This window comes from Podarcis pityusensis, assembly GCF_964106645.2.
Source record: "Podarcis pityusensis genome assembly, chromosome: 5".
NCBI lineage: Eukaryota > Metazoa > Chordata > Lepidosauria > Squamata > Lacertidae > Podarcis > Podarcis pityusensis.
The window spans coordinates 40955868-40977601 of NC_138032.1; the positions used below are offsets into that span (position 1 = coordinate 40955868).

The 21734-nt window shown below is 40.9% G+C and overlaps 2 protein-coding genes across 2 annotated transcripts in view; one reads left to right on the plus strand and one right to left on the minus strand.

The window, feature by feature from the left end:
• Positions 1 to 21734, minus strand: part of KLHL6 (kelch like family member 6) — a 252558-nt gene that overhangs the window by 7337 nt on the left and 223487 nt on the right. The window lies entirely within an intron of this gene.
• Positions 570 to 20382, plus strand: FAM168B (family with sequence similarity 168 member B). The gene is made up of 7 exons (XM_081008478.1): positions 570 to 878; positions 6016 to 6096; positions 9177 to 9260; positions 11441 to 11583; positions 13030 to 13207; positions 14563 to 14687; positions 15638 to 20382. Exons 2-6 carry the CDS (start codon positions 6027 to 6029, stop codon positions 14673 to 14675), a joined length of 588 nt encoding a protein of 195 aa, XP_080864604.1. The 5' UTR covers positions 570 to 878; positions 6016 to 6026; the 3' UTR covers positions 14676 to 14687; positions 15638 to 20382.

A 21734-nucleotide genomic window follows, 5' to 3' on the forward strand; every position in this document is an offset into this window, starting at 1 on the left:
AGGAGCAGGACAAGCTCCTGAAGTGATTGTAACCCCGGAAATTTCCCCGTCCTCTGTCTTGTACGCCTTATACATTTATTAGGCCAACCAAAATAACACAGAATTGCACGCAAGCTTTCGAGTTCTGCAAGGGGAACTGCCCAAGCTCAATTCCCGAGAATGTCGAGGAAGGGCGGACAAACGCTGCCAGTCAGTGCAGACAACACCGAGCTACATAGGCCATCAGCCTGCCTCGGGATAAGCAGCTTCCTCTCTTCCCCACTCCCGCTCTGATGGTCCAAGACAATATTGAGCATGTGCCCTACAGGTGCAAATGACCCTGAGAAAGCGTGTGCCCGCGCGCGCCTCCTACACGTGACCAGCCCTGAGGCCACCTAAACAAATAGCAATTAAAAAAACAAAACAGCCGTCGACTCCTTTGCTTCTTTTGCAGTTTGAGGGGGCGGGAGGGGGTAGCACAGCAGAGCGCGACGGCTCCTCCGACCACGTGACAGGGAGCCGCGGCAGCGAAGGAGCCTTTCTCCCCCCGCACGTGACAGCGGCTTTCTGCTCGCTTTGGGGGGCTTCAGGCGCGCGCGGCTCTCGTCGCCGCCACCGCCGTCCATCCTCTGCACCCAGCCGACGGGCGGATGTGACGTTTTGGGCCGCTAGGTTGCTGCGCAGTTCTCTGGAAGAGAGAGAGAGCGAGCGAGAGAGAGAGAGAGACGGGAAGGCGCAGCCAGGAAGGGCTCGTAGTTGTGGTAGCGGCAGCTCCAGGCGGCACTAACACACACACACACACACCCCGCCCAGGCTTGGCACCCTCCCGCCTCAGGCCCCGAGAGCGAGAGAGCGACAGCCGGGCCGGGGCCGCCGCCGCGACGAAGCGCCGCAGTCTGGTAAGCGAAGGAGCGGGCGCCCCCCCCCCGCAGCCCCTGCCCTGAGGGGAGGCCGAGGTGGTCGGCCGTCCTCGTACCTGCAGCTCCCGGCCTCTGCAGCCTTTCGGGGCCGCGGCCAGAACAGCTGCCCGGCGGGCTCCCTCCCCTCGGCTGGCCTAGTCGCTCCCCGGCGGCGCTGCAGTCAGTTCCCTTGCAAGGCCCCGGGCGAGGGATGCTTGGCCGAGGCAAGGCCGGGGCCGCAGACTCGCGCCCGCGGGCGACCTGCAGCAGCTCTGCTCGTCGCGTTTTCCGGGGGCGACCCCCCCCTTCTCCTTTCCCTTTTTGCACCTAGCCGTGCTGCTTAACGGCGATGCTTTGCGGGCGCCTTAACTCTCCCCGGTCTTTCTCCTTCTATTTTGTGCTGGGGGAGGGGGGAGAGGTCACTTTAAAGGCTTTTCTCGGCCTAGCTTTAGAAGCGGGGGAGGCTGCGTCTCTTGCACAGAAAAGGATCTGCCCAATTGCCCTGGAATTCCTTGGGCCGCTTACTTTTCCCCGACGCTCCGCGGTGACAAAGAAAACGGCGTTTTAGGATTTAAACCGGTTTGCGCTTATTGGAGGCGGTCGCTGAGAGAGACGATCGCGCCCGTTATACCTACCGGCTGTGTCTTTCAAGGCTCAGTCTTGACTAACGTGGGTGGGCTTCGTGGGTCTCGCGTGTTTAATGGCAGCAGGCCTGTCTGTGCACGCTGACATGGAGGTGGCTTCCACTGAAAGCAGTTGATGGCTTTTTAACATAGACATGTGGACCAGATTGCACGGCTATTTTCTTGTCACCCTACGGTGCCACTTAATGCTTCCAAATAAATATGCAGGATTGGGCTGCCCATCACTTCATTTGAGGCATATGTTATATATGCACATTGTGAGGCTTGCTATGTATGTTTCGGAGCAGTTTGCCAAAGAGGTTCAAGTGTCCTTGCAATATGTCACTGGCTAACTTGTTTAAAGCAGGTCCAAGTCTTGTCTTAGCAGCCATGTTCCTTAAACTGGATCCTTTAAATATCTGTTGGACCTTAGTTTCCATATTTGGGTATACCAATTCAGGTTTCATATGTGCACAGATAAGGCAGATCATCCTTGAAATGGCTCTAAGTCCAAAAATCAAATACAGAATATACATAATGATACCCTCATGATGTTTTCCCTAATTTTTTAATCCAGCTTGCTCTATAGTTAGCTCTATAATAAAAATAGAGCACTTGAAGGCCTTTTAGACTGATTTGCAGTAGACTGGTAGCACTTGTTTAAAATACTTTTTAATGACATTGTAAGCCAAAGAATATGTTTGTGTTGTCTGTTTTAATTATTATCAAGTGTGGTTTGAGAGTTTCCTTAATAACAATATTTGGCTCTTGTCTGCTCATCTTAATCTAATCTCTAGGATTTAAACCATATAGTAATGGAGAAACATTGCTGCCATGTGTGCTGCCTTGATTTTAACCTTACTCAGAAAGGGATAGATTGGAGTTTGCTTTGTTTTTTGAATACAAGCTAACAGGCAGACAATTAAAGTGTCCTCACATCTGGTATTTGAGCTTTTCTTTTTCTATATTTGTGCCATCTATATCATGCTTGAATAAACCAAATGCCTTACATTACAACTTAGCTTGTCATTGTCATAACCCTGAGCAGTAACTCGTTTCTGTTAGTTGTTCTTCACTATGACTATACCCTTTCCAGCTGTTTCTGCTACAGTTTTTCTTTTTGTCAATTCTCTGGCCATTTGCATTCAGTTCCAACTTCTAGGCAGCAGAATATTACTGTTTTTAGTTTTGTGGTCAGCGGAGCAGTCAACCTGATTTTCTTGATTTTGGCCTGATTAGGAACCAGGTTATCTGATTTGGAACCAGAACCCACCTGCAGTTGACAGCCAACTTAGGCCTTAAGACCATCTTCTGAGGCCCTGCTCTCTATCTTATCAATAAAAGAAGTAATGATTAATACCAAGGACCAGATTCTTGATGGTGGCCACATATTTGTGGAATTACCTTGCTCAGAAAATACTTGTGGCTTGATTATTGAAACTTTTAAAGAGAAAACTTGGCCATTTTTATTTCATTCTGTATTTTAAATTAATTGGTATTGTTTATTTTAAAGAGATAATGTAATGTGGCTTTAATATGATGGTTTCATATGTTATGTTTCCACTGAGAAACTTTGTACACTGCATTGTGAATGTCATTGTGTCCTGAAAGTCAAGTTTTGAAATTCTTTTAACTAATGTTTCTTCCCTATAACTTTCCCCATCTTTCAAGACCTACTGCCACTCTAGTCTTGTCTTGGGTTTTCAGGGTACCCACATAACTTTTAACGACATATGTTCTTCTAACACCTAAACACATACATTTTATTCTTTAGGTTGCTTATTTTTTGCAAAGACATGAGGAGGATTTAAACATAATCATAAAAATGTAAGATGTTGATAGTAGCACCCTACTAATTTGACTAGACTTTCTGTCTTCTCAGATATAATCTTTTTAGAGAAGCCTATAATTGTAAATGTTATAAAAGTTTGAAGCTCATAAAACAGCAGAACTTCTCAAACACTGTTATCTGTGGGATACATGCAGTTCACCCTTCAGGCCAAAAAGAGTCTAGATTTTTTTTTACCCATATACGTATGCTTTCTGTTCATCAAACAGCTTCATCTTAGCTCAGTTTATCCTACCCAGTTTCACTACTAATTTCATCAAAATGTTGTAGGAGGATTATTGGCAGAAGTGGTATTTATACACTAGAGGTCAGTTTCCTTGTTTTCTAATCTATGTATTAAACATAATTTATAGACCACTTAATCAAAAGATAAACATCTTTAAGCAGTTTGCATAAAGTAGAATAACTAAAATGTTTATTTAAAAATAACATCAGCAAGTATACATTTTTTAAAAAATAAATTGAGTACACTTTCCTAAACAAATAAGTTTTTATCAGGTGTCAGTACAGTGAAGGTACCTGCCTGATGTTAATAAGCAGAGAGTTCCAGAGTATTAGTGCTGCACATTTAAGATTGATTTCTTGCTGATATAGAAATGAACATTATAAGAATAATCTTGCATTTAAGGCCTCAAGCTGTGGAAGAATCATCATTGACCCACTTTTCTATAATTTTCTTCAGAATTATGGAGGTACAATGCTTCTTTGTAATTCTGTTCTGTAAACTATTGTCACTAGGTTAGTTTAAATGAATATTTTTGATTATGATTCAAATGGTGTACATTCTGGTCTTTCAAAAAATGCTAGGGCCAGACACAACTTTACCAGCATTTTGCAATGTAAAATTATTATTTTTGATGCTGTTTCCCTTATGCCCCAGTCTTAAGTGCACTGAAGGAAAGTAGGTTCTGTTGATATCAGTAGACTAATAACATAAGATTTCTGCAATCCAGAAGAGCTAAATTGCTCTGTAAGTACTCTGAAAAGTGTGAAAAGCACTCCAGTGATTCAGTTCTGAAAGGTCTTGAGTTGAAAATGAAGACACAGTTAAGGTGCTTACACATCCCTCATATTTGCACCCTTGAGTATTGTGATCAGTGTTCTACAACTGTAACCTCCAATCATTTCAAACCTAGAATCGGCTTTCAATAATTGCTTGCAACACAGGCCATAACGTGGTTCTTTAAGCATACACGAAAATTGGGCTTTTCTCTCTCTAGTTACCATATGTGACTGAGAACAGGGATACTTACTTTTAAAGAAGTGGAATTTTGGCAAGGATAGTTTCTCATGAAGGGGTGAAAGAAACGGCAGCTGCCTTCTTTACACAAATTTTAAAAGTACAAACGCCCTATCATAGCTTGCTGTTGTCATGCATATATTGACAACCCATCATTAACTTTAAGCCATAGTTCATGAAGTTTATGAACTATTACCCATAAGTAGTCTGGGGGACATAGCTTCGTTTCCAAAATGAAATGTGTAAGCTTGATCTTATATGCTGTAGTGTGTATTGATTTCAATTACATGGATGGTTGAGAAAACCTTTCCACTTGCGCTGTTTCACCCGTCACTGAGATTAATCATAGTTTGTTTCTCATGGGGCACTAAACTGCAGTTAATCTAAAATGGAAGTGGAGGCTTGTGGTCACCTTCTTGTCCCCATGCAAGAGGAGCAGGAAAGCACTCAGGCCAGAGGCTTGTTCTCATAATACTCAACCCTGACTTAAACTATGCTTGAACACACTCACACATCGTGGTAGGTGATGCCACCGGTGTCTCACCTTATATTTGTTGTGCTCTACTTCTTGACTGAACACCAAGAAGCCAAACTAGCAGTATGTTTTGCTTATTTGTTTAGTACATTTATAGTCCACATTTTTCCCCCATCATGGAACTGCAGGCGACATACTGTACATAGGGTTCCCAGACACTTTCCTAGCCAATCAGCCATCCTGCTGAAAACTGCTCAATTTCTCCCAGATAGTTGCATTATGTATTTCACATGATGGCAAGACAAGTCTTGGGTGACTTAAGGATGGGATCCTAAGCATGCTGTAATGAGTAAGCCCCATAGGTCACAGTGGGGCTTCTTTTTGCTCTTGGCAGACACCTTCTTTATATGGGACATCTTTTTTTTCAAAAGTAAAACCAGACTATGAACCACACTTCAAAATGTAGTGTCAAAAACTGCTTGTCTCATCTCTGTCAATTGTGCTCATCTACAGTGCTTTAGACTGCAGTCCCAAGCATACTTAAAAGGAGAGCAAGTGTCATTAACCTTTTGTGCTACTGAGTGAATAAATGTGTTTGGGATTACACCATTTGAGATGTGCCATTTTGTCTACCTGTTATAAATTAAAGACCACTCTTGAGAAATGGTTCTTTTTTTTAGATAGCAGTAACAACTGTTGACAGTTTTATTGCATCTCATGTAATACATGCCCAGATATCATGAAAGGTACATATAGCCATATATGTTAACAAAATATTAGTTGCACCATTAAAATAAAGAACTTATTAAGAGGGACTTTGTGGCAAGCACATGCCAGAATAATGAAAATGTAGTTGATAATATTGGATTCCTACTGCTTCACATTTTAGTTGAACATTGATGACTAAGACTCCCTATTCTTTTTCTATACAAATGCTTTCCCCCCTATAGTTTCCGAAATCATGAATCCTGTTTATAGTCCTGGATCATCTGGGGTTCCCTATGCAAATGCCAAAGGAATTGGTTATCCAGGTATGTAACTGAATCTCTTAAATGGGTGCTGTCTATTAATCAAACTGGACATTGTAGTAAACCTAACTTCAGGATGCATTGGTGTAGAGTAGTAGTAGTTACTCCCAAGTAAGTACCCGAGTGACAAACTTCACATATAGCCTGTGGACTGCACAAATATCTCCAGAGAGAAAAGTGGACTGTGTGTTGTCATGTCAGAACCACAGAGGCATTTTATTTGGCTGTAAGGGCCACCACAAATAGAGGATTGCTCTTAGACTGTACCATCTACCAGAATCCATAAGGTCAAGGGAATGTACAATGCCTGCAGTGTAAACCTATGTCTAGGCAGAGAGCTGTGCTGATAGTTTCTGCCCTTTTGAGGCCACAAGGAATGGGAAGGACCATGTATAGTGTTTGGGTTGGGGGAGACACTTTTTCCTACCTCTGCATTTCTGAAAGCTGCAGGTGATTTGAACCTTAGTTTAAATTGCTGGTTTCTAACTGTTTTAGCTTAAACTAACCTTTCTTATATGGCAACATATAAACAACTTACTGTTTCATGCAGTTTGATTATTATTATAGTTAATTTCACTTCTATACCATTCATATTTTAAAGAAAAGAATCTCAAAGTGGTTTACAACACATTGAAACATCAGATAAAGCAATCCAGAATAAAACATGTTCAAACTCCAAGGGAAATACTTCAGATCCTTCTCCAAGTGACATTTTGCTTTTGCAATATTTATTTACCTACTTAATTATATATAGTTCCATAGCAGAAGTACTCTAGGAAGCCAGTGTGGTGCAGTGGTTAGAATGTTGGGCTAGGACCTAAGAGATCAGGGTTCAAATCCCCACTCAGTCATGAAGCTCACTGGATGACCTTGGGCCAGTCACAGCCTCTTAACCTATCTCACAGGGTTGTTGTGGGGATTAACATTCAGGCTAAGGCCACAATTTGGTTTTTCATGATGTCTGAACCCAGCCAGTTTTGAACTTGCTTTTTATTTTGAAAAGAATACATACAAATAGAAAAATGCTTTGGATGCAGGCTTAACCTTTGTCGTGTAACTAACTGCAGATAAGAGAACACAGGAAGGGCCATAGCTCAGTGGCAGAGCATTTGCTTTCTATTCATATGGTCCTAGGATTGATCCTGGTAGAGCTGGGAAAGATTCTCTGCCTGAAACCCTGCAGAACTGCTGCTAGGTCAGTGTTTGGATTTGGATTTGATATCCCGCCTTTCACTCCCTTTAAGGAGTCTCAAAGCGGCTAACATTCTCCTTTCCCTTCCTCCCCCACAACAAACACTCTGTGAGGTGAGTGGGGCTGAGAGACTTCAAAGAAGTGTGACTGGCCCAAGGTCACCCAGCAGCTGCATGTGGAAGAGCGGAGACGCGAACCCGGTTCCCCAGATTACGAGACTACCGCTCTTAACCACTACACCACACTGGCTCTCAGTGTTGACATTACTGAGCTAGTTGGGCCACTGGTCTGGCCCGGTAGCTTCCTGTGTCCCTAACATCGTTTTCTGCCAGTGCATGTCTTTAAAGCATTGTGCTTTTCACCCTTTGTTTCTCCATGTAGAAGTGCTTAGTTAGCCAAAAATAGTCTGCTGTTGCTGTTGTCTCATTTCAGGCTGTCCATACCATTGAAAATATACATTCGAATGCTATTATAAATTATTATTTTATAACTCATTAAAATATCTCCCTATTTTAAAAAGTAGTTGAGAGTGAGAATATTAGGGGTGACTTTAATAATATTTAGAGTTTTTAATTTTTTTATTTACCTTTGTGTTGCTTTCCACAAAGAACTCCTGAAGTGACTCATATTAAATATGAAACTACAAAACGTAGAGCATACATCAGTTAAAAATGCACTAAAAGGTTTGTCCACAAAAATGAGTCATAAAGCAAAAGACTCCCCCACCCAGCAGCAGGGTTTAAGGACCTGTTGCTGAATTTCTCGTTTACACACATAGGCTCGTACAAACCACAAGAGTCCCTAGTATCAGTGCTACTTTGTAATCTTAAAAACAGTTCTCTCAATACAAAGGAAAAGTGCTATACTGGGTGGTAGTAATATCGAAGGTCCTAGCATTTACCATTTACTGTGTATTACGTGGATGGGAGTGCTTTACAGCCCTCATCCTCTAGCATCTAAAATACAGATAATTGGACTTTGGAATTAGCAGAATGCACGTGGTTGCGTATAACTGTGCAGAGGTTATTTTTTAAAAAAAAATTCTAGAGAGTTGGGGTGGCTTTGCATTGTATAGGTTAAGGATAGACACCTGCCATTCTGTAGCCTATGCATCTGGCTGGCATCCACACCTGACCACAACTTCCTGATGCATGGACAACAAACACAATGAAATAGACCCATAGCCGTTTCATATGTGGCAATGTACTATATAAGGGGTAGGCAACCGAAGGCCCAGGGGCCGGATGTGGCCCAATCGCCTTCTAAATCCGGCCTGCGGATGGTCCAGGAACCAGCGTGTTTTTACATGAATAGAATGTGTCCTTTTATTTAAAATGTATCTCTGGGCTGTTTGTGGGGCGCAGGAATTTGTTCATCCCCCCCCCCAAAAAAATATATAGTCCGACCCACCACATGGTTTGAGGGATGGTGGACTGGCCCACGGCTGAAAAAGGTTGCTGACCCCTGTACTATATAATACATTTGGTTTATTGTTAATGCCTACCCTATGAAGATCTCCTCAGAAGAGTGGCTACATTGCACTGTATAATTTCAACCTCTTTTTGGCTGACTGAAGCAGTTTTTTTATCTTTGTGCAGTTGGCTTGGAAGCATAGGGGTTAGATGGCCATGATTAGACGTGTCCTGTAGCCTTACAGCTGGCTAGGGTTGGAGGGGTTTAGAGTCTAACAGCATCTGGAGGGCACGACATTGGATGCCCCTGGTTTATAGCCTGAAGCCTCACAATATTAATCATGGGCTTGATTACATCACTGAGATATAATTGAAAGAAGTCTTGTTCACCTTATTTTCATTAGTTGTAAGCTTGGAAAACAATACAAGTAGATCATTGGAGGTATTTCTAAAAGTAATTTTCAACTGCTTTCTCTTAGCTGGATTCCCAATGGGCTATGCAGCTGCTGCTCCTGCCTATTCTCCAAATATGTACCCTGCAGCAAATCCTACATTCCAAACAGGTATGTATGCAGACATGTCGAAGTCACCATATAAAGCATTGGGTGGGAATAGTGATATTTTTTGGCATCTGCAGAGCATTTCTGAAACAAAGAAACTGAGTAGCCAGACTTTTTGTTGTTGCTGTGTTTGAGAGAGGAGTGTGACAGACAGAGGTAGCAGGTTCATCTTTCCCCAGCTCCATGCTAGGTACTGTTGCATCCATGGCATTTGTCTGTCATGTACTCTGGAAAGGAACATGATACTGTGAGAATTAATTAGGACAATTCCACCGCTCCCGTTTCCTATTATAGGCCTTGATTCTGGGAGGCATGACGCTGTGGGTTGGAATATGATGTTAAATGGCCATCTGTCATGGATGCTTTAGTTGAGTTTCCTGCATTGCAGGGGGTTGGACTAGATGACCCTTGGGGTCCCTTCAATTCTATGATTTCTTCCCTCTGTGTGTCGAAGGCAACCTGGTTCCCTGTTGAGAGACATGGGGATGGTAAATATTGGGTATTGCCTGCAGTAGGGTTCTGTGACTAGGTGCTCATTAGAGGGTGAACGTGCAAGAGAGGGTTCTGCCTCCTGTGTACTCTTCCAGTTGATGTTCTTCAGCCTAGTTCCCACTCTCACATGGGTAGTCTCCTTGGCACTTGCAATTGGTTATTCACATATTGAGGAAGTTAAGACTAAACCTTATCATCCAATGTAGGGAGTTGCAATGGAACACGATCTGCATTTTGTTTGTTCTGCTTTTTGTCTTTTGCTCTTATCCTGTGAAGATAAATGAGTCATAAGTTTTTGGCAGTAAGATGGAGAGGAGTGTTGGGTATTCGCCAACATGTACTCCATGTTCCCTTCTTCGTGCATCACAGAGTTTACTGGGGTTTGCACAACGGGGGCTTCCTGGTTACACTGTGTATTCTTTCCTTGGTATTCCCTGCATGTGGGGATACTGCTACAATCTATTGGGTAATGGACTGTTTGCCAGTGCACAGTATCCCTGATTGCTGTTGCTGGGGGTGGGGTGGAGAAGGAAGGTGCACTGCATAGCCATTATTTTTCTTGATTATTGGAGCAAAAGGTGGTCAAGGGTTGTTTGAACCAAGGCATCCCTCCATTTTTTAATCATTGTGCCTTGTCCGTCCAGCTCCACATCCTACCCAATTTTAGAATTAGCCACCATCCTCTTGAACACCTTGCCCCCACCCCCACCCCCGGGGGTTTTAGCAACCAGGTTCAGATCTGTTCTGGATCCAGGATTATTGTTTTTTGCTCTGTGTGTATTTGTATTCCAAGATCTAAAGAAAGTTCTTGTAAGATATTATTACAAGATGAGTGTTGTTCGTTTTCCCTATATCTCCCCATCCCTCTGTCACCCCTGAAGTGAAAAACTTAGTGGAAATATCACAATGCGTCTAGCTAGGTGAATGGCAGCTATATTAAAATAGTGCTATGCATCATGGTTATCAGAAATCTGTATAAAAGCACTTCAAAATGGATTGTGTAATCTAACTTCAACCATAATCAGTTTTGCAAAGTGAATAGACTTGTTTTGTTTTATTTATTTGGTTATAAGTATATATACTTCTATTTATAAAATAAATAAATAAGAGTGGTTTATAACTATACATAAAACCATACAAAAAAAATAAATCCAAAATTGGCTAACTATTGTGGAAAGACGTATTCTTAATTGCCCTCATAAGCCTGACAGAACAGAAAAGTTTTCAGCACCTATTTAAAAGCTGAAACAGAAGGGGGCCTGCTGAATCTATTGGCAGAGTATTCCAAAGTTATAAATATTTGCTGCCTCGTATTATTATTTTTAATCTGGTAAATAAAGTGCAACACTTCTGTTGTGCTTTACCTAACTTTACCTAACTGTTGTGCTTTACCTAAAACCCAAGTACTATATTGACCAACCTTAATACCTGTACTACTCTTTGATATTCTGTTGTTGTTGTTTTTGATTATTGAATTGTGTATGGTAGCAGGTTCTATTTCACTAGAAAATTTAATGGATGTTACCAATTCTTGTGGTTTATTAATCTGCTTGATTGTTAGAAATTATGAAAGCATGTATGTGCATTCAAACGGCTTAATGGAAGGCTCACATTTGTGCCCAGGTGTGTTAAATAAATCTGATTAAAGCTCAGCAAAAAGATTAAATTTGGTTTTTTTTTTCTGTTTATAGGTTATACACCAGGCACACCATATAAAGTCTCCTGTTCACCTACCAGTGGTGCAGTGCCTCCCTATTCTTCATCACCCAACCCCTATCAGACTGCAGTGTATCCGGTTCGAAGTGCCTATCCACAGCAGAATCCATATGCACAGGTAAAAAGTATAGATTTACTGTTTGCATTAATTCTGTAACAGCCCAGGATGCTATCCTTCTCTACTCTGTTAGTGTTTTCTGTAGAATCAGTGTGTTGTGCAGAAAGTTTTGACTTTGGTTGCTCTTGCTTTACATTACTCTGTTAGGTTACTGTACTTGTGGGAATATCTGATTTCTCTGAGCGTTATCATTCTTGGAAATATGTGGTGATGTTATTGTTTTGGTAAATATGGCTGCTGTGTGGCAAGGCATAGAAGTTCAGTAATGTAGGCCACGCATCCCAGTATCAGCATGGAAATTTTATAAATCAATTCTTTAGAAAAGGTTCAGTTGAATGATCTGAAGGAAGGCACATGAAACAGTAAACTTGCTGCAGCTAAGGAGACCTGGGTCTGGCTGGTGCCTTGAGTGAGAGACTGCTTGAGAACCATATGTATGTTGTCTCGAGTACCATGGAAGAAAGATTTGCATTTATATAAATACTAAATGAGCTCTTTTTAAAATGGGGCCTAAAAATAAGTATCAAGATGGATAAAATTACTTGCTTCAGCTGAAAAGGTTTTTTCTGTGCCTTCCACCCTCTCCTCTAGGTTCAATTTTCACCTTTCCTCAAAATCTCTGCCTACAAATAACTGAGGTGTAAACCTGCAACTGAGCTTTGCCAATCAGATGGCAAGTAGGAACATTGCACACATTAAGACTCCATGGATATAAAAACACAGATGTAAAAAGCTATATATAATCCTTCCCCTGGGTGTCTAGATTTCTGTGTGCAAGGAATCTTTTAGCTTTATGCAAGTCCCCAGTTGCGGGTGTTGTACTTGACCAGATTCACATATAAATATATACCTAAAGCTACCTTCCTGTGCACCCTTTCCTAACAGATGTCAGAGACAAACTTCAGACAAAAATAAACATGCATAGAAACAGGCTTGTGAATGAACTCCATCTTTAAAATGCTTGTTTTCTCTTAAGAGAAATAGTTGCAAATACAAACAATAGACATAAACGTCTAGATTCTGAATTACTGCCTTGTGGCATGCAGGGTGAAGCAAAAAAGAAAGATAACCCTGCTTTATTAAACTATCCCAAAGATTTAAGCTGATAAAATTACAGGATCTCAGTAGAAAGGTGATCTTGCTTTTTGGAAACAAAATGTGAGACTTCAGGTGTGAGAATAATGACAGTTCAATTAGAGATTAACAAGGCAAGTGTAGTGGGTTGGTTTGTTTTTTCAGGGGTCCAACTCCCACCTGAGTTGTAATGTCAGAGGAGGAAAGAGATGTAATTTTCTCCCTTTGATCTCTCTCACACACCCCACCACTCCAATTTATATCTGTGGTCTGTACTTAATGGTATTTTACCTGAAATAGTTTTGTGTGCCCTTTTAGGTTGCATGCAGTGGTGGCAAGGATTTTACTAAACCAACTATTTTTTTCCAACAGCAAGGCACTTATTACACACAGCCTTTATATGCAGCACCACCCCACGTAATTCATCACACTACAGTTGTGCAACCCAATGGAATGCCAGCAACTATGTACCCAGCACCAATTCCGCCCCCCAGAGGAAATGGTGTCACTATGGGAATGGTGGCTGGGACCACAATGGCAATGTCAGCAGGTAAATAAATTTTTGTTATACTGCATTCTGGACCAGGGTCAGTATTTAGTGTCACTTGATAGCAATCAGTGTGGCCAGTTTGATATTGCATGTAAATTATCGTGCAACTTGTGATAAGTGGATATTGAATATCTGAACTTTCTTGGCTACCATGACTGAGATCGATACTTTTAAAAAATGCCACTTAGGACTAGATCCTGTAGCACTTGAGTTTCACAAGTTAATGTGCATTAACTACTCTAAAATCTGCTGCCCATACACTTGAGTGGTGGTTGGATTTTAACTTGAGACTTTGGCCTGGTTCACACATCGCTTAGTGTGGGGGTTCCAGGGGCAAAGATTGTGGCCACTTTACTCTTCCTTGGTTATTCTGCCCTGAGTCATGGCTTGATTTAGTGTGTTCTGTGAACCAGGGGTCGTGGTTTAGCTTTCCACAGACTAACCACAATCTGTTTGCCCTATGGTTTACACAGCTTAAGGTCTGTCCAGGAGAGCTAAGCCGTGATCCCAGGTTTAGACAACATTCTAAACCAAACCATGGTCACAGCCAGTAGAGCAATGGGGAGGCACAAAGTGACTTTGATCCCCTCTCTCAAATCTCACACAGTCATGTGTTCCTTCAGAGCCATGATTTGGCTTAGTTTGACTTGTGAACCATGTCACCCAATTCTACTGATAAATTTTATATGAAGCATTTTTATACAGTGGGGAAATACTGCAAGCTGAAGAGCTGCTCAGAGGATGTACTTGGGGCAGGGAGTGGGAGAGGCTAACTATCTTCCTAAAAACCTTTCCTGTTCCGTGTAACTCATGAAGTAGCTTCATGAGACACACTGTCTCGGCCCCGAACTAAGATGATATACCTGCCTCTCAGTGTGTAACTTTCTCTCCTTTTTTTGCTACAAAATTGGGGGGGGGTGAGCAAAAGGGACACATGGCCTTGCAAAACGATGTTCCTTTTAAACCCTATGTGACTTGCTGATCAGAAGGTCGGCGGTTCGAATCCCTGCGACGGGGTGAGCTCCCATTGCTTGGTCCCAGCTCCTGCCAACCCAGCAGTTCGAAAGCATGTCAAAGTGCAAGTAGATAAATAGGTACCGCTCCAGCGGGAAGGTAAACGGCGTTTTCATGTGCTGCTCTGGTTCGCCAGAAGCAGCTTAGTCATGCTGGCCACATGACCTGGAAGCTGTACGCCAGCTCCCTCGGCCAATAAAGCGAGATGAGCGCCGCAACCTCAGAGTTGGCCACGACTGGACCTAATGGTCAGGGGTCCCTTTACCTTTACTAAGTTTTTATAGATATGTTGACTTCTAAATTAAAGCAACTTTATTATGAAAATATTTTTTGCTCCTCAGGTACCTTGTTGACAACGCATTCCCCAACTCCTGTAGCCCCACACCCAGTTACAATGCCCACCTATCGGGCCCCAGGAACGCCAACCTATAGCTACGTGCCCCCACAGTGGTGATTACCACACAGTGTAAGTACTGGCATGGTTGTATCAATCATAGCAACGTCTTTGCTAGAGATCTAGCACAAGTCACAGGAGAAGTTATAACTTTTTGATAGTAGGTGTGTTGGTATGTGTCACCTGTAAATGTCAGGCTCGGTTATATGTTCTTAAACATTGCTTGTTTCTGGGAAAGAACGTTTTACAACCACAGCGGTTTGGCTTTCTGAAGAGTGTCATATCCATGTATAGTTTTTCACTCTATACAAAAGAAATTTAAAAATAAAATGAAGCAAGATTTATTTACCTGGTTAAAGACCCACCTATGTCGCTTTTGTGCTTTGGGCTCCTTGGATGAATACTTGGCAGAGAAATTTTTGAATTCGGCATTTGGATTCGGAACTGTGTGGGCTTCAGTGGGGAGTACTGATGAGAGTTAGCTTTGGCTAACATCTGCACTGCCTATTAATATGATCCAGCAGCACATGGAGTTCCCTGATGGAAGGGTCTCCCTCATTCAATTTTCCTGACTATCTTAAAGTTAAAACAAGCTTTGAGCAGCTGTTAACTGCCTGAAACAGGGCATTTACTGTTGATTTTTGCTTTAACATTTTACATATATCTCTTTGACTGAGGATCTGATTATTCTGCTAGAAATGTTCTGATCCATTTGCAGAATCTGGCTGTCTTGAGTCATGGGGTTTCTAGGCTTTCTAATACAAGTTGGATAGATGAGCTCTGAAAGTGAAATCTGCTAGGTTAGATTGAGGAGGCAGACAGAAGAATAGGGCTATCTTTCTTTTGAGCAGAAGCTATGAATCTGCCAGTTCTTGGTGAGTATATGGAACAAGGCGAGTCTGAGTGCAGAAGTAACTATTATGTGCCACATTTGAATTGTTTCTATATTTGACATTGCATAGATCTTGTTACACGAGGTCAGACATTTACTTAGTTGCCTTCTTACCCTTCTTTGAATGTAGGTTTGAAGATGGGAGATATGCAATCAAGTAACTGAGGTTTAAAAGTTGGTGCTGAAGCCCTCATGCCTCCAACCAGGACTTATTTCTTCTGAATGCTTGCAATCCTTTGCTAAACACTAATTCCACATCACTGAAGATTTCCCAGTGCTGCATATCTTACATCTTGGAACTCCAGCAGTTAGTCTTAAAGCAAATCCTGTTTTGTGGACTGTCTTGCAATTTTTAGCTCATTATAATGATTAAAGGGAGTATAAATTTATTGATCATATCTAGTTGAATGCATGTCTAAGAACACACAAAGCTTGCTCAATCTACCTGCTGTGACTGATGCAAAAAAAAAAATGTCATATGCAAAATCCAAAGGAGCCGAAAAGTATTTTACAATTTGTATCACTAATGCACTGTTGTAATGTATGCAGGGTCTTAAGAGGTAGAATTGTGACAGTGATTTTTTTCATAGAAAAACATAATATACATTAGCAACTTTCAGTTGATGAAGGCACCAGTTCAAGGGGGCACTGTTAAGTGATATTTTCCTTTCCTAGTTCAGTGACTGGAAAATTAGTTCATAGTTTGCAGAGAATCAGTTTACCAAGCATACCTTTTTTTCCATTTCCTTTTTTCTTCCAGTGGGAGGGGGTTAGATTCAGTGTTGCATAAACATTCTTAAGGACAAGAATGAAATTTTGCAGGAAGTGTGGTTATCAGTGGCAAAAGCAGCTTGTCTATAAATCATCAAGGTATACTTCATTAGAATATTAGGTGGAAAATCTATCTACATAATGGCTTGCCTCCTTTAAAAAAATCAAATCACAGTTTTAAATGATATGTCCAAAAGAAATTTCCGCACTTCTGGTAGAATCAGATTTCCTTTGGTTCCAATCCCCACCCCACCCCAAGATAATTTTTCTTACCAGTCCTGGTCAGCTAAAAAAATTTCAATTTCAACCAGTTTGCTTTTGTAAAATGTACTAATGTAAATAGGAAGGAATTCAACTACATGTTAGATATGGTAAAGGCAAACAAGCCATTTGAAAATATTTTACTTGGCTTGGTTTCCTCGCAGCATAGATTATGAACAAAGTGTGGTAGGAGTTGTCATGATGGAAGAGTTCCAAAAATGAGTACTGAATTAGAAAGTGATCAAGTACAAAGACATTAATTAGTATTTTGGCATAATCTCCTATCATATCCTTATTGCTTCCTAAATTGCATTTAGAAGACAGTAAATTAAGAAAGCAGATGCAGTGTTTCATTGCAGCGAGTGACTCCTGAATTCCTTGCCTATGACTTTTAAGTTTTTATAAAAGTTCCTAAGTCAATTCCGTGGGGAGATAGGGCTAGTCTTGGAAACCACTTGTGTACCAAAATTATTATGAGATTTTATTTTTAGTTTAGTTTCAGTGCTAAATGCAATCAAGGGCTTTCTTTAAATTGGCACCATTTAGGTAAACAGTAACAGGACATTATTTTCCTAGTATTTCCAGCGTACAACAAATTATGCTGTAAGTGGTTATAAAATGTTCCGTTAAAAGTTGGTATTTGTATGTTAGGTTATAGTGTTGGTAGACTACTCAAAAAGCTTCTCTTTTTTTAATTGTGAGATTGAGTATCCCTGTACTTTATTTTGGGATGATCAGTTTTTAAATCGCATTTGGCAGCTACTTCTGTGTAGTATGCATGCTGATTTTAATGCTGCCGTCCTATATTTTCCTGAGGCAGGAGGGTTCTACATCTCGTATCCTTGTAGAGGTGAGGGCCTTGATAACTTTATTTTATAATAGACACTCTTCGTGTTTTTGTTTGAGTGTAAGGTTTTATAAAGTTAATTTTCCAAGGAGCACATTGTAGATGGCCCCCTTGATCCAAATGCCTTTAGCACAACAAAAAATTAAGATATTTAAATTTTAATCTTGAGCACTTGTTGCAGTTTAGAAAGTCCCATATGCAGAGAACAACAACAGCAAAATCCTACCCCTACCATTTGGAGTCTGTACTGCTTTGGACGAGTCTGCTTAGCTATACCATTTGTGAAATTGATCTGTAATTCTTATTTTCAAAGTGCTCCACAGACCTAGTGATCATCCAGTGTGGGCAAATGTCCATTTTAGCAAGTTTAGAATAAAATATTTCTTGCCACAGATATGAGCATTGAAAATACGGCTTTGTTGGGGACATGTTGAAAACAAATGGAAGCACTGCTGCCTTCAGTCTCTTAAATGCTCTGAACTCTCTTCAGCTAATGCAGCACTTTGTGAATGGTAAGGACAAGTTATAATTTATTCTCCTCAAGCTTCAGATTTCCAAATGCTTCCTCTTGCTTTTTTGGACACAGTAGTAGTAACAGCTTTCTAGGTGATCTCACTTGAGCACTTTTTTCTAAGTTGTGTTTTGGGATTCATCTGCAAGGGGGGGGGGGGATAGTACTTTTTGCAAAAGATACTGCACCTTCCAGAAATTCTAATCTGTGGGTGGGAGGGAGGGAGAGGGCATTTTTTGGGAGGTAGTTCCATGCCTCCATTACAGTCAATAGGGAAGTAACCAAAAGCACAGTGATGAGGGGGGTGTATATAGCTTGGTATATTGTTGCAAATAATAAAAAGCATGAATATGAAACTGAAAGTTTGTACTTCAAGTGGGTTATAGGCAGCAGGAGGTGTTGTGGAATTCTTTCTTCTGCTGTTTGTTCCATTCCCTGTTTTAGAATTCCTGGGCGGGTGGTGCGCATGGGTGGGTGGGGTAAAACCTCAAATTTTTAGTACGTGGCTGCATTGGAGCTTCCCAGAAAGTTATAAAGGGAGCTAATGCAGTGTAGACAAGGCTCAAATCAAGCTGCTTTTTCAAATGAACGCAGCCTTAAATGTAATCAAAAATTACAGCAATAACAGAAAACAAAAGGATCTGGGCTTTTAAACTTCAAAAGTTATGTTTTTGAATAATGTTCAAAGTATCATTTAGGAGACGTTCCCAAGGTAGATAACACAGCGTTCTAAGTGTCTCTTTTTTAAAGAAGAGCAAAATAGCAAAATAGTCACATTCTATGGAAACATCATTTGCCTAAGAATTGGTAGATTTAGTCAGTGGTGTTTAGCACTAACCTACTGACAGGAAACTAAACCTCAATTATTAATCCTGATTATAAATGTGTAACTAAAATATTGTTGAAGGCTACAGAAATTCAAGTACTCTGACAAGCTCATAAAGTAACCATGAAAGGTAGCATGATGCTATAATGGAAATATTGTTTGGTGGGATTCACTTCAGCTGAATTCCTGTAAATGAAAAGCCACTTAGAATGCAACACTTGTAATCTGGTTAAATTTTATGGAACGGTATTTGCATAGGGATATTCCATGTCAGCCAATGTTCACAGATCTTAATTTCTGTATAGAATTTTGAATTGATTAGGCAAATCTTTCTCCTATGTGTATCAAATGAGCAGTGTTCCTCTTGGTTGAGCACAGTATTGTAAAGCTAGCTTAATTTGTTTTATTAAAATGCAGGGAAATTGGATGACACTGTTCTACGCAAAGCAGAATATCTAAATTGCTTATATGAAAATGGTGAGTTGGCACTGTTAGGTAAATACACGGTATTTAGCGGCTGCTTCTGAAAGAAGTCGGCATCCATATAGAGGTTTTAACTAACTTCTTGATAGTTGTGAAGGCTCACCATAGCATTTTCTATCGGGTAACTCTGCTAGAATACATCAAATAGTACAAATGCCATTTCTGTCTGTGCATGTAAAATACTAAGCGCCAAATCCAGAGTTCGGTTGTGGGGGTTTTCTCCATGGGTGTCTGCACATGGAGCTTTTTCCAAGCCCCTTGCTTACTAACTTGAGTGGTGCTGTACAGATACTACTTTTTCAGCCTGTAAAACCCCCTTCATTCTGAAGTGGAGAAGGAAGGTTGTGCAGGCAAGGAAACTGCATGTGTGTCTTGAGTCATCTGTGAAGGACCTCTTTAGTCAGGCTGTAAGTCTTCAATAGAAATGGAAGGGAGAAAAGCTACATAAGCATGTTTTTGCATTAATATCTCAAACCATCAAGATTCTTGAACTGCCTTTTCAGGATAGTGAAGGCAGGGGGGTATCTGACCCTTTCTAATGTGACTTGGAATACATTTTGAGTATCACAGTGTCAGGAGCCAACTTAGTGTATCAAAATATTCTAAATAGTTTGACCTCTAATTACCCGACATGATCTGTGTGGTTTTTTCCAATCTGATGTGACTTTTGAGCACTTAGCAAGCAAACCGGGGAAGTTTCATTTAGCTTGCTGCTGTACAGACTTGTTTTTAGTAGAATGGATTTGTTAGTGGGATTTTATTGTAGTGCTATTATTGGCTGCCCTTGTGGGGTGAAAAGGGGGAGTGCATGCAACAGAGGTGCAAGAGGCCCCAGTAATAGTGTTTGTTATGAAATAAGACACAGGTTTCCTTTTTTTATAACTTTTTTTTTTTAAAGAAGACTGTCTTAAAGCAGTTGTATTGGTACTTTTTCCAAGTTTAGGTCAATGTTGTCTTCCAGAACCAGTTTAAAGCATCATATCTGCATTGAACTATATTGCATCAACACATAGGAGTGGCAATTTCATTCTGAGCCAACTGTGTAAAATTCATTTTTATTTTTATGCAATCCAATGAGTAGATGAGCTCAGAGTTAAATTCTTAAAAGCACGTTTATGTAACAGGAATTGTTATGTATTAATACTTCAGTTTTCAATAAAGATTGACTGTGTTGCTTATCGTGGTCCTTTAGTCTTGTTTTTTTTTTTCTTGGAACAACTACAGGTCTCAAAGTTCCCATCTTACCTTCCAGTTGCCTATGCTAGCTGTAGATGATGGAGCATCTGCACATTCAGAGAGCCCCAGGTTCCCTGCCCTTGCTCTGTAATGTAACTTCGTATGCTTAGCTTGCTGCTTCAAATCAACCACAGCATATCAAAACAGCTGCTTTCTTTACTCAAATGGAAAAAAGTGTTAAATTGGCATCAGTCCTTCAGTTGGTTGTATAGCTCACTTTCCCCTTTTGCTGGTGGTATCAAAGATCCTATATTACTGCATGCTTTCACAGAGAATTATTATAAGAAGCTTTCCCTGTGCTAACATTCTTCTATGGAAGTTAGATTTCCTATACTGTATATATACAAACCCAAAAATGAGAATTCTGCTTATTCTATGAAGCTTCTGAAAGCAGCAGTATGGCAGTCTTGTCTGCTTATATGGGATATGAGGAGGATTCTGAAGTATGTCAGGGACCAAGCTAAGTGTGAGGCAGGTTTTTTTGGATGGAGGGCACTTGTCTGGACCAGTATTCCAGTAGTGGGTGGTGGCAGATCCACACAAAGCTATTTCACATGGATGCAGAGGCATGTTTAATTCTTGGTATTAAATTCTTAGTAACTCCACAAGTTTCACCTGTTTTCTTTAGACTTTTAATCCATTTTATCCATCCTTTATAGACTTTAATCAACTTTTGGGGGCTTCATGTTCCACATCCCTGGAACAATGGAAGCTATGTTGTTGCATTCCTTTTCTGGGCTCTGCTGGCTACTAACTTCACACCCATCTACCATTGTTAAAAGTAGCAGGATGTTCTTGCCACCCAGTTGTGGGGTGTTCTGGCTTGGTTCAGACTAATCCTTTGCTCCTTGTTCCAGTACTTGATCTGTACTGCTGTACATTACAGCATACAATTTATCCCATGGGACTGATAATTCCTGAGATCTATTTACGCAACAAGTAAAAAGTGCTTTCATTTGCAGCACTGGCCACCTGACTGCATAGTTCGCATTGGTCAAGCAAAGGCAACTCTGGCACATTACTTTCAGACTGGTCTTTCTTTTTTGCTATTGGACTTCCTCTCTCTGACGACTACTACACTTTTCTTCAAATACATCTGTGCTTAGTAGCTGGCTAGGTTGAACTGTGTCGTTAATACAATTGGTATTTTCAGGTCTACACATCTGACAGAAGCGTTCTTAGCTCTTGATCATGTTGTGGCACACCACTTTTGAGTCTCATTATAAAACCTGGTGGCTTTATAATCTAGCCTCACTCATGTCAGTTGAATGGCTTGGAAATCACGCTACCTC

Excerpts from the sequence above, each read along its gene's own strand:
- FAM168B (XM_081008478.1), top strand. The coding sequence starts at position 6,027 with ATGAATCCTGTTTATAGTCCTGGATCATCTGGGGTTCCCTATGCAAAT. Across the intron at positions 9,261-11,440 it reads AAATCCTACATTCCAAACAG|GTTATACACCAGGCACACCA; the intron begins GTATGTATGCAG and ends TTCTGTTTATAG. Across the intron at positions 13,208-14,562 it reads CACAATGGCAATGTCAGCAG|GTACCTTGTTGACAACGCAT; the intron begins GTAAATAAATTT and ends TTTGCTCCTCAG.